The sequence below is a fragment of the Rhinichthys klamathensis genome, unplaced genomic scaffold, assembly GCF_029890125.1.
Source record: "Rhinichthys klamathensis goyatoka isolate OS25496 unplaced genomic scaffold, OSU_Roscu_1.1 h1tg000220l_1, whole genome shotgun sequence".
NCBI classification, from domain to species: Eukaryota; Metazoa; Chordata; class Actinopteri; order Cypriniformes; family Leuciscidae; genus Rhinichthys; species Rhinichthys klamathensis.
The window spans coordinates 1,246,653-1,262,947 of NW_026606744.1; the positions used below are offsets into that span (position 1 = coordinate 1,246,653).

At 37.4% G+C, this 16,295-nt stretch overlaps 1 protein-coding gene across 2 annotated transcripts in view; it reads left to right on the forward strand.

Moving 5' to 3' along the window:
* ugp2b (UDP-glucose pyrophosphorylase 2b) overlaps nt 1-12,048 on the forward strand; it is a 29,051-nt gene extending 17,003 nt beyond the window's left edge. For both annotated transcript variants that reach the window (XM_056264314.1, XM_056264315.1), the window contains exons 4-10: nt 1,338-1,523; nt 3,297-3,430; nt 4,854-5,151; nt 5,405-5,602; nt 10,688-10,930; nt 11,155-11,259; nt 11,345-12,048. In XM_056264314.1, the coding sequence (XP_056120289.1) occupies nt 1,338-1,523; nt 3,297-3,430; nt 4,854-5,151; nt 5,405-5,602; nt 10,688-10,930; nt 11,155-11,259; nt 11,345-11,452 (1,272 nt within the window). In that variant the 3' untranslated portion in view covers nt 11,453-12,048. The remainder of the gene's footprint in view (nt 1-1,337; nt 1,524-3,296; nt 3,431-4,853; nt 5,152-5,404; nt 5,603-10,687; nt 10,931-11,154; nt 11,260-11,344) is intronic.
* The last annotated feature ends 4,247 nt before the right edge of the window (nt 12,049-16,295 follow it).

Genomic DNA, 16,295 nt, shown 5'->3' on the forward strand with positions numbered 1-16,295 from the left:
AAATCTCTTGAACTCTCGTCTCAGGGCCACAAGGAAGCAATGGAATAGTCAAATAAAGTCGTTATTTTTGTTTTTTTCCGCAAAGGGCCCAAGAGCCTGATTAGTGTCCGTAACGAGAATACCTTCCTGGATCTGACCGTCCAACAGATCGAGGTTTGTCACATGACACTGGCAGATTGCAGTGCTGTGTTTATAGTTTAATCCATGGAGGTCTATAATATCTTCCCATTCATCTCAATGACAGTTGTTCAGCAGGGGCTAAAGTGGCCATGCTAACAAGCTAAACATCGACCCCTTGGTTTAAACTTGTCTAGTTTATTTGTTTCCATGAAATGGGGGTGAGTAATTAATGACTTAATTTTAATTTTTGGGTGAACTAACCCTTTAATATTGTGTCGTTACCTGGATGATCCATGACAGTTAAACTGCCGAACGTACTTTAAAAAAATCCTTCAGGTCCTGCAAATGTTTCAGTTTTCCAGCATCTTTTGCATATCTGAACCCTCCAGTAATGACAGTGTGAAAAGATGGATCTCAAAATCATACAGAGGACAATTGAGGGACTCAAAAACAACTATTACAAAAGGTTCAAACATTCACTGATGCTCCAGAAGGAAACACGATGCATTAAGAGCTGGGGGGTGAAACCCTTTGAACAGGATGAAGATGTCCACATTTTTCTTATTTGGTTTAAATAGCTTTCTTTATTTTTATTTAGTACTGCCATTCGAAAGCAAAAGAAGATACTTACATGTATAAGTACAATTCACCTTGATCTTCAAATTCAATTTTTTTTTAAAAACTATGAAAACTCCCCCCCGTCTTAATGCATCGTGTTTCCTTCTGGAGCATCAGTAAACTTTTTTAATAACTGTTTGAGTCCCTCAGTGTGAAAAGATGGATCTCAAAATCATACAATCACTGCTGGAAAGGGTTCAGATATACAAAAGATGCAGGAAAACTGAAGAATTTGCAGGACCTAAAGGATTTTTCTGAAGAACATTTGGCAGTTTAAAGCAGCACTAAGTAATTAATGACTTAATTTTCATTTTTGGGTGAACTAACCCTTTAAGAATTAAGGGTGTAAACTTTTGAACGGGGTCATTTTTATAAAATCAGCTATTTTTTGTCTAGTGGACTATATGTAAACATATTTTATGTCAAATATCTTATTCAGGACAGTACTAAATAAAAAAAAATAACATGCATTTTGTATTATCCTTCTTATTTTGTTAAAATAATTATCATTTTGCAGATTCTGCAAGGGGTGTGTAAACTTTTGAGCACGACTGTATGCCCTGACTGACAGTTGTTTCTCTTTCTTGTCTTTGTTTCAGATCCAGCCATACGATAAGATTAAGGTGAAGGGTATACCAGACAACATAGCGGACAGTCTGAATAAGCTGGTGGTTGTGAAGCTGAATGGAGGACTGGGAACCAGCATGGGCTGCAAAGGGCCCAAGAGCCTGATTAGTGTCCGTAACGAGAATACCTTCCTGGATCTGACCGTCCAACAGATCGAGGTTTGTCACATGACACTGGCAGATTGCAGTACTGTGTTTATAGTTTAATCCATGGAGGTCTATAATATCTTCCCATTCATCTCAATGACAGTTGTTCAGCAGGGGCTAAAGTGGCCATGCTAACAAGCTAAACATCGACCCCTTGGTTTAAACTTGTCTAGTTTATTTGTTTCCATGAAATCGAAAATTTCCTCTCTACTGTATATAATTTGCATTTTATTATGTAATCAGCTTTTGGTAAAAAAAAAGAAAAACATTTATTACTACAATTCTATGCATTTTTCATTGCACATTTTGCAAGATAATGTCTTTCTAATATCCTTCAGTGTTTTTATCTGTAGAGGACACACATTCAATTATTGTCTCTTGTAAATGTATTTCAAATAGGAGAGATTCTCAGATTTAAATCCAAAGAAATATAAATCACTGCAGCTGTGGAAAAAGCAGCAGCTGTCTGAGAGATTTGAAAGTGAGCAAATAGACCTCCACCCATAAGTTTTAAATCACAAACATATGCTCCTCTGGCTTTCCCTTCTCTTGCTCTCCTCATCTACAGCTGTAAAACACAGGCACATTCCTTAATTTATACAGAGCAAGCATTTTACACCAGGAGCAACAGGCTCTGTGCTGGTTATTTTTCTCAGTGCCATGGACTTTAGGTAGTGTGCATGAAAGAGAACTTAGGGTGAAAACGAAACAGAGAGGGCTGTGTTCTGGGCAAGAGGGAAAAAGATAGGGGCAGAATACTGAGCCCTGTGGGACGCCCTCACTGAAGAACACTCAGCGCAGTGTCTCTTCGGCAGACCATTTACCTGCCTCATGTCGTCAGATATCCTGCTCACTGAATAAGGCCTATTAGTACATGTAAATAGGTAATCTGTCCTTCTCCCACAGAAATACAGGCTGTCGTTTCTGTGCTTGGCAGGCCTTTAGCAAGCCCTTAGGCCAGTTTATACCATTTGGCTTCTCTTTGGCTAGGACTTCATTACAGAAAACTGACCTAAAATCTGTCAACACATCCAACAGTTTCTGAAAGAGGATGATGCGTAATTTTTTTTACAAACTTTGTAGTTATTAGGACAGGTACCATTAATACAGGGAAATTGTTTGTGTTTGTGGGTAATTCTTCAATTAGATGAAGGTTTGTCCCCTAGTATGATTGTAAAAAAAAAAAAAAAAAAAGTTTTAATCTTTTTAATGTGTGACTAAACTTTCACAAGATAGTTTATGTATGTTTGTGCTATGTTGAAAGGCATCGGCATTCATTTGGACACTTGTGCCTTTTTAGTAAAGGGTTTATTTATTTATTTTTACCTATTCTGTGTTTATTGCAGTTCTGTTGATATTAGCCAATTCACCTAATACTTCTGTTCTGATAAATTATTGACCATGTTCATCACAACAGTGTAACTGTAGAGATTAGATAGGAGAGATGTATATGTCCATCTGAGACCGTGTTTTATCAGCTTGACTCTGGTGTTAAAGATCACACGTTTACAGCACTGCTGTCTAAATAATAACTTTTATTATTTAAACGTATCTATTATCCCAGCTAAAACAGACTGTGCTATGTGCAGAATGTAATAAACCTGCTAAAGTGTCTCAGACACTTTGAACCTCTCAAATCAGAGATTCAACCTAATAGTATTAATGAGAGACATTGTGGGATCACAGTCATTGTTAGCTTGTTTACAATGTTAATAGATAAAACATGAGTTAACTTGCTTGATAATGTTTTTAGTAAGTAATTTTTTTTTCCTTTGGTCTCTTCAGCACTTGAATAAAAAATATAACGCTGATGTTCCACTGGTGCTAATGAACTCTTTCAATACGGATGAAGACACCAAGAAGATCTTACAGAAATACACGCACCACAGGGTCAAGATACACACTTTCAACCAGAGCAGGTATTACTTTAAACTTTATAGTTACCTACGCAATGTTAGAGTATCAGATTTCAATAAAACAGGTTGTCAAATTAACTGAAAGGACAAATATTTGAAAGGATTATTGCTGCTTCCATAGACATCCATGTATATTTTACAAACTATACATGTGTTTTTGCTAGTACTTATCTGTATTTAAATGTCAGAAACATAAAATAACCATTATATGATTGAAAACCCTAAACAGTCAGTCTCTGGTTCAGCTAAAGCGCGAACGCAGATTTAGATTTAGAAGTTGATCACGTGACGCACTGAACGTTCTAATCACACTAATGTGATCATGCGCTTCAAAGGGTTAACCAAATGTAAAAATATACATTTTTGTCTTTTGGAAGCTGCATTCAAATCCTTTGATGGGGCTCGTGCCCCCTCGGTTTGAATGGGCATGCAACTGCATTTATTCATAGTTTTTATATCTAGGAAAGGAAGGTTTTTTAAGATTTATCTGACTTCTCATAGCAAGTATTCTGAGTATAGCTAACTAAATACACAAACCACAGATATATACACAGCAATAATGTGACATATGTAGTTTGCGCACAAAATACCACTCCGCTGATGACATCGCATTAGCACACTCATCTAACAAAAACGCATTTTGTCATTCAGGTTTTAGCGCAGGATGAAAAAAGCTGAATTTCTTCACCTTCATAATGCATGCTGCTGACCCTTAGCCTGCAAACACTTAAAAAGTTTTGTAAAAACAAGTTAAAGATTGATGAGGTTTCTAAGCAATAATAGAGATACGTTAATATTTAATGGACTTGTCAGAGTTGAAATCTATCTCAAAGCTAACAACAGACACTCGTGGGGTACGGTTACATATGCTATTTAGAATACAGTGCTTAAAGACAGCACATACTCAGTCCCGGTTGAAGCTGAAGCTTGTGGAAGAGACAATGTGATGAAAGGAAGAGGAGGAGGATGAAGGCTGCATAAAACGTCAGATGTTTTCCCTGGCTTCATTTGACCTGAATAAGCCTGAAATGCAGGAGCCAGAGAAGATTTTAGAGCCCCTCTGAAAACATATTTGCATAAGCAAAGCAGTGTATTTTTTTGTGTGCTTATAATCATAAACAAGGCTTGTTTTTTCTTTCTGTAAAATATATTTTATGACTTGTAGTTTTTAGTGATGAGTGACGCAAAAATAAAGTTTTGACATGATAGTGATGATCATTTTCATATTATGGACTACTGTTGTTTTAGTATTATTTGTATATTATAGTATTTATTAATATTTAGAATTATCTTTTTTTAAAATCTTTTATTATAGTAATTTTAGTAACTTTTTAGTTAACAATAACAACATGGACGATAACAAATTCGATGCTCAGTATTACAAATTTATATTAGAAATTCAGACTTCTTTCTCTGAATTTTCCAGGTATCCACGGATAAATAAGGAGTCTTTGTTGCCGGTCGCTACGGACATGGGTATGACAGGAGAGAATGCAGATGTGTGGTATCCACCTGGTCATGGTGACATTTATGCCAGCTTTTATAACTCTGGTCTGTTGGAGCAGCTCATCGCTGAAGGAAAGGAGTATATTTTTGTCTCCAACATCGATAACCTGGGCGCAACTGTAGACTTGTGTATATTGAATCACCTGGTGAGCCAGCCAAATGGCAAACGCTGTGAGTTTATCATGGAGGTCACAGACAAGACCAGAGCAGATGTGAAGGTGAGAGAATATTACTTGAGTGATATCGTACAGTAGTACAAAACAACAGTGTGACTTGGACAAAAAAAAATATATCTGTTCTGAGAATTTCTTGTTACACAAGCAATTCAATAATTTGCATTTACTTAGGATTTTACATTCATTGGCTTGGGTAAAAGATTTGTTCATGCATATATATATAAATGAGGTTTATTTGTGGGGAACGAGGCTTTTGTTGTATTTTCTTTGAATGTTTCATGTTTTTGTTGTCTAGGGAGGTACGCTCATTCAGTATGATGGTAAGCTTCGGTTACTGGAGATCGCCCAGGTTCCCAAGGCTCATGTTGATGAATTCAAATCAGTGACCAAGTTTAAGATCTTCAACACCAACAACCTGTGGATCTCCCTATCTGCCATACAGAGACTACAGGAACAGAATGCCATGGACATGGAAATCATAGTAAACCCTAAGGTAGGAAAACTCTAACTGTAAAAACTTTCAGAAACCGCAGCTTGTGTGGAAAATCAGGATGTTACATATAGTGCTGCCGCGATTAGTCGACTTAGTCGACGTAATCGACCATGCAAATTAGTCGACGGCAATTTTTTTAGTCGACGTGTTGTTTTACTATTGACCGCTATTTATTTTTGCTCTCCCGTCACAAACGGCTCACTGTAATTCACCTCCACACACCAGTCTGTGCGCCGCGCGCGCCCTGCTGGTTTATCTGCTATCATTTTCCTTCACGTTCCCGCCCGCCTTCACTGCTTTGATATGAAAAATTGCGGAGGCAGGTGACGGAGCTTTCACAGTGGGCTCGTTTGCTGCGGTCCGAGTCCGAGCGCGAGCGCGATTGTTCCCGGCGCCCCCCGCAGCGTTGGTCTGGTTTCACACCTGTTGCGTTTGCGTGCATCTTATGCCATCGCAAACGTGCATGGCGCATGATAGAAAACAGAACGCGGGTCAATATATTGTGTTTTTCAAACGGACTCTTTTGAGGAGACAGTGGATTTCCAAATGTGTTGCCCTGATTGCACGCGCAATGCGCGAATACACTGCAGACTCAACTCTCGCGTATCCAAGGTAAATCATCAACACTACACTATCATCCCTTACATGTGTTTTATTTAACTAAATGCATCATAATCAGCTAAAACGCATGGGCAGGTTACTTAACTTCCTGAACAAGCGCTCCCGAGTCCGTGTTGCTTTCACATTCACGCGAACCGCGGCACGGGCCCTCCATGCACGCAAGTGTAAACGCGAGCTACATAACTGCGTGCCTGCCTGCTTTCAGCGCGACTCATAGTGGGCTAGTCCAGACTCTTTCAATTCAATTCCAATTTATTTGTATAGCGCTTTTCACAGAAAATGCATTGCATCTACTTTACTATTCAGAGTGATGTTATCAGTTATGCTTTTCAGAAATGTACATAAATTAATCATTATTAGCTTACTGTACATTTTTTAAGGCAGAACAAAGAGCTAATTTAAGTAATACATACATGTTTGTTATTAGAGGATTAGATTAGGACTCTGACTAATATGGAATAGCCTAATGGAAATGCAGATACTTAATGCTTAGATTGTTAATACATAATGTTTTTGAACAGGTGACATTTTATGTTGTGGCCCTTCAGTTGAGTTCAAAATAAAATGGACACAACGAAATAAACACTTGATTTTTTTTAATTATTCGTTTAGATTAGTCGACTGATCGAAAAATTAGTCGAAAGATTAGTCGTTAGAAAATTAGTCGTTAGTGGCAGCACTAGTTACATATAATAAGTCTTTTATCTACATGGACACTTTTCGTTTCAGTCGGAGTTAAATCATTTTGATTGATGAATCGGAACATAATGTTTACAAGAACGCTAAATAAGTGATCAGGTAGGTGTGCGCGTTTATGTGCATTGGATTTTATTTCAAATCCAGTTACAGTTTAAAATAGGGATGTCCCGATCCGATCACGCGATCGGAAATCGGGCCCGATCACGTGGTTTCAGACTCGATCGGAATCGGACGTTACCTCCCGATCAGGACTCGGATATATGTAAATTAGGGGTGTAAAGGTACATGTATTCGTAATTATTGAACCGTTTCGGTACCCATACAAACCAAACGATTCCTAGGACCATTTTTCCTGCAGACAAAATCCGCGCTGGTGCGATCACCACAACGTTGCGCAACATCAAATGGCAAACGTAATGAAAGCGGAAAGAAAATGCGCTTCTCATTATATTGTGCTTAACGGACCGTTTATCAGTTCGGACCAGCAACATCTGTGCAGCGCGAGATCAAGCGACACAGCGCTAAGAGATCCAGTGAAGAAAACATTTGAATTCGCCACTGAAGTAATAACATCGCTGCGAGATCTAGTGAGAAGCATTCAAATTTCTCCGTTTATTAACCATAGATCTCTATTAGATCAAACAGCGCTGACGTGGGAACCAGGAGAAACATTGTGTCGTGAATGAACATGGATTTAATGTTGCACTTCAAAACTCAAATATTATATAAATATATATTTAAATGTTATTTTTTATGTGATTACCAAAACATTATTTGTTCATCCTTCAAAGATTACCCCCATTTATAAACCTGAAAGTTTCAAGATGTAGGAAAACTCAAACTTATTTAAAAATAGGTTTTCTTTTAATAAATAGGACATTTCTCTGGCATTTCTTTCTTTTTGCTGTATCGCATCGAACCGAACCGCAAATTTTGTGAACTGTTACACCCCTAATGTATATATATATTCAAATTTTTTATACACTTTTAAAACATTTTTATTTTTTGTTTACATCCCTGCTGGGTATTTTAAGTTGAGGTGCTATTTGTTTTTATATTAGACTTTTTCTATATTTACTGTAGCACTAAAGTCCAAAAGTGAAGATTTTATGTTATTTATTACTTGATTGTTCAAGCAACCTCACAGAAGTGCTCTGTTTGTTAACAGAGTTGTTGAATGTTAAAATAAGGTGAATTAAATAAAAAATAAGGAACATCCTGGATCTGTTTTTTCTCTCTTCTTTATTCTTTTTTTATGTATTATATAAGTATCGGATCGGGACTCGGTATCGGTAGATACTCAAAATCAAATGACTCGGACTCGGACTCGAGGGCAAAAAAACCTGATCGGGACATCCCTAGTTTAAAATCAGATCCAAGTGTACATGTCCTATCGAATTAATTAGAAACAGTTTTAACCACCCCTTACAATCAAATAGAATTTAAATTGGGTTTGGCCAATTCATTGCAATTGACATGGTTACATATGACTTTTTTTTTCCGACTGTGCTGCTACTTCGATTACAAACGGGATTATTAGGGTCCATAAATACTACTGTTTTTTGAGTGTCCCGCAAGTGTCTGCCAAATGCATCAATTAATGTAATGATAATGAAAGGATTATTTGAACAGCTATTAGACCAGTCACCAGACACTTGAATTTCTTAATTTTGTTGTTTTAATTTCCCTTGCCAAGTCTTCCTTTCCCCAACAGTCACTCTTAATTTTGTTGTAAAGCACGATTTCTAGCTATGCTCCAGAAATCTCTGTTTTATTTCCCTGGCCTTCCTCTTCTTTACACTACCACTTCTGAAACCTTAGGTGAGACCATGATTCATTTATCAGGCCACATGGGACCCTGTAACACTGCGCTTCAGCAGTCTCCTTTGCAGAGTGTTCACTTGTGAATCAAACCCACTTACAAAACCCTTTACACCAGCGGTGTCCAGTCCTGCTCCTAGAGGGCCACACTGTCCTGCAGAGTTCAGCTCCAATTCCAATTAAACACACCTGATCCAGCTAATCAAAGTCTCACTAGGCATACTAGAAACTTCCAGACAGGTGTGTTGAGGAAAGTTGGAGCTAAACTCTACAGGACAGTAGCCCTCCAGCACGAGTTTGGACACCCCTGCTTTACATCAAGTGTGCCGCACATGTCCTGAAAAGTGAAGCCAAAGCATGTTGATCGCTCCCTGGTGACTGCCTGAAGTATAGGTCAAAAACCCCGCCCTCTCCATATAATCGAATGGGACGCGACCCAATGTAAGAAATCCAATTACACTCCAAATAATTTTTTGCAAAGATGGTTTCTGTCATTTTTAGTGTTAATTTTCCTAATACGTGTGGGTTTAGTTAGATATTTGATGCTATAAAAACGGGGTGTAACGTCATGAATAACAGCTGGGCTTGCGATTTAGTTTGAGGAAGCAGAAGTATGGGCAGGACCTTTATACCGCGGGTCCACCTCAGGATCATTACTGCGCAGACTCGGGCTCCGAATGACAATCTGCAATGACTGTTTCTGGGATATTTTGGCTTCATTTTTCTACAGTGGAAGGAAGTGGAGACGAGTTGTCCATCTTTATTTAACAGTCTATTCTTTACACAAGCACTTTAACAAGCTAATGTTGTGGAGACTGTGTTTGAGTGTCTGTTTTGAACCATACCCAATATCTGATTTGAGTAGATAATCATTTGGGATCTAGTTCGAGCCAAGGCTTCAGAGTGTGATCAGGGGATTTATGGAGTGTTTTACAACTGACAGTAAAAAGTAAATTTATAAACAATTTAATTTGGGTTTTCTGTTCTTAGTGTATCACAGGAGACTACAGAATTGAAAGGTAACCATAAGATGAGGTGTTTTTGTGTGTGTCAGTTTATATAGTTATACTTTGGGGACAAATTTTTTAGAAGTGAGCAAAAAAAAACTAATTTTGAGGACATACAGGGACCTCATCAATTGGAAAAACTACTGATACATAAAATACAATTTTTATTTTTCTTATTCCATCACTGTGCCCAAACCAAACACAATGCAGCATTTCCAGTTTACAAGGGACAAGTAATTCACTCCTTCGTATTGTAGCACAATTTCTCCCCCTGAGGCCCAGGCAGAAGTCTGTTCTAATCTAGATAGAGTCTGTTCTAGATTTCTTTACATCCAATCCCACCCACTTCTGTCCCCGTCAACCTTACGCCTTTTCTGCATGTGTGATACCAAGACCGCCTTCACAGTGCTTGCAGTGATACCTCTCACTTCCTCACCGCCATTTACATGGTTACTTGACAAATAACATGAATATGAACCTGTTTTCTAAATGCATGCTATCGATCTTATTGTGAATGAGTCATCCATGCATATGTTTTATTTTTCACAATGTAATTTTTTTTATGAAAATGTCATAACTGGAGTGACAACTGGTGATGTACTGAATGCTCGACTTCTCCACTCATTTAGTCCCCACCCTACAGTTTTATCTTTTTTCTTTTTCAATAATCCGTTTAAGGTTTAAAAATCATTTTAGGTCCAATTTTATACACAGTGGGGTATTAGACTACACTGAATATTTGAGGGGGGTTTTATGTTTTGTTTTTTAACCTGCATTTAGATATAATGTTTTAAGATTTTGATCAATTTATTATTATTATTAAATTTAATTTTAACCTAATTTATGGCGACTGTGTGATGTACAAATAATTCATTTGTTTGACAATTTTAAGAGAATTACAAAACTGTTGTTTAAAATCCTTCTCTTTCTCTTTCAGACTATAGACGGGGGTCTGAATGTCATTCAGCTAGAGACTGCCGTGGGTGCAGCCATCAAGTGCTTTGATAATGCCTTGGGCATTAACGTGCCTCGCAGCCGCTTCCTGCCTGTCAAAACCACATCTGACCTCCTACTGGTTATGTCCAATCTGTACAGCCTGGAGGCAGGATCTCTGACCATGAGCAAGAGGCGCGAGTTTCCCACAACTCCTCACGTCAAACTAGGCAGCTCTTTTACCAAGGTACCGCACCTAATGAAGCATTCACAACAAATGATCCATTCAAAACACACGGTGTTCCTCTCACACTAGATCACATTACCAATGTGACATTACCAAGTCTTCCAGGCAGAAACCCACTAAGATTTGAAAACAAGGACATCCTCATGATCTCAGCTTTTGTTTCAGAACAATCATTCTCAACTAATACTTAGCAAGCCTTGATCCAGTTCTCTCTTGTCTTTCAGGTTCAGGAATATATCTCACGATTCGAGAGCATTCCAGACATGCTAGAGCTGGATCACCTGACCGTGTCTGGTGATGTGACCTTCGGAAAGCAAGTCTCACTGAAGGTAATAGTAAGGAACACCTTAAATTCTGCAATCAGATGTTTTTGCAGGATGTTGCACAGTCTGATTATTCCTCTGTCCTCTCCAGGGAACAGTCATTATCATAGCCAACCATGGAGACCGAATCGACATTCCGGCTGGCTCTATGCTGGAAAACAAAATAGTGTCCGGAAACCTTCGGATCCTGGACCACTGAAGCCTTTGTGTCATGTGACCTGGATGCAGAATCACGCGACTGATCCACACCTGCCACTGTCCTCATCATTATAACCAACCACGGAGACAGAATCAACATTCCGGCCAGTTCCATGATGGAAAATAAAAGACAGCACTTCTGTGCCGTGACCCGGATGCCAAATCACATAACCAACCCACACCTGCCACTCTCAGAGCCTCCATCAATGGTGTTGAACACAGCACACAGCGCCACAGACACCATACAACTTCCACATCATTCCAGAGACATTTTGTTTTGTCTAGTTTTGTAGTAGTATGTGTGTGTTTTTCCTTTAGTGGTTTTCAAATTTAATGTGTAACAAGTCTTTTTGATTGTGTTTTGTTTTCGTTTTTTACTCTGAGAATTCAGTATGTCTCTTGTTGTATCTATGGCATCGCAAACTGACCCTTCAGGGTCAGCGTCCTCTGTTCTGCTTGCTCGAAAATGTGAAATAAAGTGCAAAGCAATAAGCGTTCTGCGACAGTGAAGGATGATGTTTCCATCTTTGTGTTCTAGAATCTGTTCTAGATCCTGAAAGTTCTATGGAACTAAATAAAGTGCAATATGTAACAGAACACTAGCAGTGAATATATCTTCATTTCTGCTCAAGGTGGATTTCACAGAAACTCCCTGGAAATTAAACACGCATGCTTGTTTTCGACAGTAAATAATGAACAGGAATAAGGAAGCGAGGGAACAGGTATGTGCACGAGGAAGGGAAAGAAAGTAAAAAGAGTGTCTAACATTGCAGCAGTGTTTAAGGGCTCTACACAAGGCCTCCCAGACTCCCTGGAGGCAGGAGGTTATTGTGTTCCACTGGTCCGTAAATGTGAAAGCAGCCAAGCATTAAACCTGCTTTTAATAACCTGCACACGGAGCAGGAAACACACACACACACACACATTGGTGATTTAGGATCAAAGAGGTCCTGAAATTGTATGTATAGTTAGAAACATGGGTATTCATTTTGAGATTTGCTAAAGATACATTTAACAGTGCTATTAAATGATTGGTGTTTTTAAAGATTAACTTTAAGGGAGCATTAGATGATGGCAAAGGTAATTTAATTGTAAAAATAGGGAAATGAGCAAGCAAAATTAAATGTCCAACGTTCAATGTGATGAATTTGAAAAAATCCACTTTCATTTGTGTTATGAGTGTTTTGGATTGAAATCAGTTCCTGTCACATTAACATAACCACATGGGGATGAAATGTTATTTTGGCGAACACTGTATTAGTGTCACAACAAGATGCGCTCATTTGAAGCAAAAACAGGAAATAGGTCTTACAGATCCTGCTCTAAAATGATAACAACACAGCTGCTTTCCAGAGTCTGGTGGTAGTTAGTAGTTAGCAGAGGTTTCAACCAGAAAAGTACCATGAATCCTTTGCACAGGAATGCATGATGCAAATTACCTCATTCAATAAATTAATCTTCAAATCAAATAGCCTCTATTTAGAAGCGTGAGTCTTTACTGGCCTTACGATTCAAGTGCATTCTCAATGTATCACAATGAATTTTGTGCTTTCTTATCAGTACATATAGGGGTTAGTGTTTCAGTAGTCATTAATAATACCAGTGAATATAACGATTCTCAATACTAATTTCTATAATAAAGATGAACCATGAAACATACTGAACACTTTTTTTAACCATTTAACTATTTTAAATATTTTATTTAGTTGTAAATTTTAATAATAAAAGTACTTTTTTTTTTAAACAGTAGCTATGATAAGTAAAAAGCCAATGATAAAAAAATAATAAAACATAAGCAATGTGCTTTCATCATCTAGGGGTGATTTGGTAATTTTGGGTTATTTGATAAGTTATTTGTCCCTTTTTGCATCACACTTCGGTGAAATGTGTTGCTTATTATCATAGCAGTGATAGGCTAATATTATTAATGTTGAAATGTAAAAACATTTACCAGATACAACAAATCAAATGCAAAAACATCCTAATTCAACTACCACTGTCATTGTGCACAATGCTGCTCCAATAATAACAATCCGACTGAAATCAATATCCATTGAGAACACCTCTGAACACACACTGTTAACTCAGCATGTCTATATGGGACTTTCATGATCTTGTTTCAGGTCAGTAATGAGGGTTATGGGGACTATTAACCTCAAATGCCATGCTGACATGTTAAATGATTTTGCTTTAGGGGCTCATACGGAAAAGACGAACAAATGAAAGCAAAGAAGAGGGTATAAAGATGATTAAGTAGACTAAGAGAAACTTCTGTTGTCATTGCTACTAATCTATTTATATTATATATATATATATATATATATATATATATATATATAGATTATATATATTTCATCTTTTTTCATTCATTTGTATGCACTATAAAGATGATTAAGTAGACTAAGAGAAACTTCTGTTGTCATTGCTACTAATCTATTTATATTATATATATATATATATATATATATATATATATAGATTATATATATTTCATCTTTTTTCATTCATTTGTATGCACTATAAAATTTCCTGAGGCGCTTAGTGAAACGGGCCTGTTTGAGGGAGGTTTGGAAAAGCATCCATGTTTCAAAGAGTAATCCAGTTTGGGGTTTTCTATGTTGGCTCGTTATACTTAAGATATTACATAGTTAAGCTTCTTGATGCAGATTTTAATCTTATTTTACGGGTTGTCTTTTAAGTAGCACAGTCAAAAAATAGGCCGGGAGTTTGGGTTGTACTCACATCTGCGTTGATCCATCACACACTCTGCTGTTGTAGTACTGTATATCCCTGAAGGACATCACATGACTTGATTTTGGCTGCTGCCCTCATTCTGCTGACGGAGAGGCCACTTATGTAAGTACAGACCTATCAAAACTAAGAAGAACACATTTAAAAAAGGCTCTTTGGTGAGAAACTTGAGCCTTGCTCTGCTATTCCAGACTTTCTTGACTCTGTTCTGCCTCAACAGATTATAATGCCAGAAAATCCACCGTCTGATCTGGGGTCAGCTGAACCTCCCATCCAGACTACTAAACCCTTACATGTTTGGAATATTTTAATTAATGTACTGACATACAAATCTCTTATATATTAGTCTAGAAAGTCTCATTTAGACTGGAAGTTTTTCTTTCGCTTTAAACAACTTTGAGGAAAAAAATAAGTTAAAGACATTATTTAGGAAAAGCCTTTTTTTATTTCGCCACCTTGTGGCCACCCTGTTGCAAAGTGCTTTCACATTCACACCAGAAGGCAATAAGAGTTTAAAGGTAGGGTTAGTGATTTGTTTTATAAACACTTTTTGATATAGCCTAGGCCTACTGGTTAAAAATCTCTTCACATCCTGATAGCAATCAACAATAGAAGTGGTGTATATATTAAAACATACATATATTCTTTGGAAGTCACAGGACCAAAAAAATGCTCGTCCAATCATTGCATTAGTTCTGAACCGGTCTGAACACAAAAAATCGGCACAAAGAAACAGCAGCTCCTTTTACAGTTCCTACTGAACCAAAACAATGAGCTTATGCTGCGTTCAACCGAAATTACGAGACGTTCTAGCTACCGTTAACGTTACCTGACAGTGGCGATTCGCGAAGCTACGAGTAGGCCTTGTAGTTGGTAATTTTCCAAAAAGATGTATGAGATAATTTAATAAGCGATACTAATTGTAATAAACGTATTATCACACTTTATACATATTCTGATAATTTATTAACTGATATGCTTTTAAAGGGACAAAGGAACTTTGTCAAAGAAAATGTACACAATGCCTGTAAATCAGAAGCATTTCATTGGTTTTACTTAATAAATGGCTAGATTTACTTACCCAAGCTTGACCAAAATAATTTTTCAACTGTTTTACATCACGTTATGATTGCACAAAATTTTATTTTATGTTTAATTTTCTACATTTGATCTCTCTATTGACATTCTGTTAAACAGCATACGTGCAGTGTTATTGTTTTTATTTTATTTTTATACAACAGTTCAATAAACAATAAGTTCATATTGAGCAACTTACATTTTGGCGGTATATTGTCAGTTACACTGTCTGTTTTTGCTCCGCCCGTGAACACCTCACACGCCACAGCAGAATTAACCGTTGCTCGTCCCCGAGGAAAAAAAACACAGTAGGGAAGGGAAAGCATCAAGCCACGTCGAGTGAAATTAGCTTTACTTTTTGTCTCCTGGGATACCTTGACCTTCATCGGGTCGATTTTTGATATTCGTTGATATCCCACAATCCTGTGTTTTCCATTCTGTAACAGACAGTTAGCTAAAAAAAAAGAAAAAGTAAAGATGGCTTCTAAACGTTGCGGTTGTTAGTGTAAGTTATATATAGACATAATTTATTATGTCTGAGTTAGTATGTAAATGTACGTTTTTGACCAATGTTTTCCAGTTCTGATGTTATTTCTAACGAGAAAATACTATTGTAGTAATTAAATATTTGCTTGGTTATCAGCAAAGCTTGTCAGAAGTCTGTCCGAAATCAGTTTCGCTCATGCGCAAACGCTCCCTACGTCATTGCCTAATAAGGCTACAAGTCTTTTAGGTCTTTTCGTTTTCAAGTTTCCCGACGCAGCCATGGCCTTTCCTTTCTTCGAATCAGCTGAATGAATGCTTCAACGAATCACTTATAATTCATAAAATTATTACTTGCATAAAGTCACACAGACTGACAGAAGACGCAAATAAAAAACAAAAAAAAACCGTAGTGATTCAAATTGTGAACAACTTCTTTAACAGGAACTTGAGAGTCCGTGTGTAGGCCTATAGGTGAAGTTTTATATTAATTAACCACAATTCATTTTGTGATTTCAGAAATTTATTTTTAG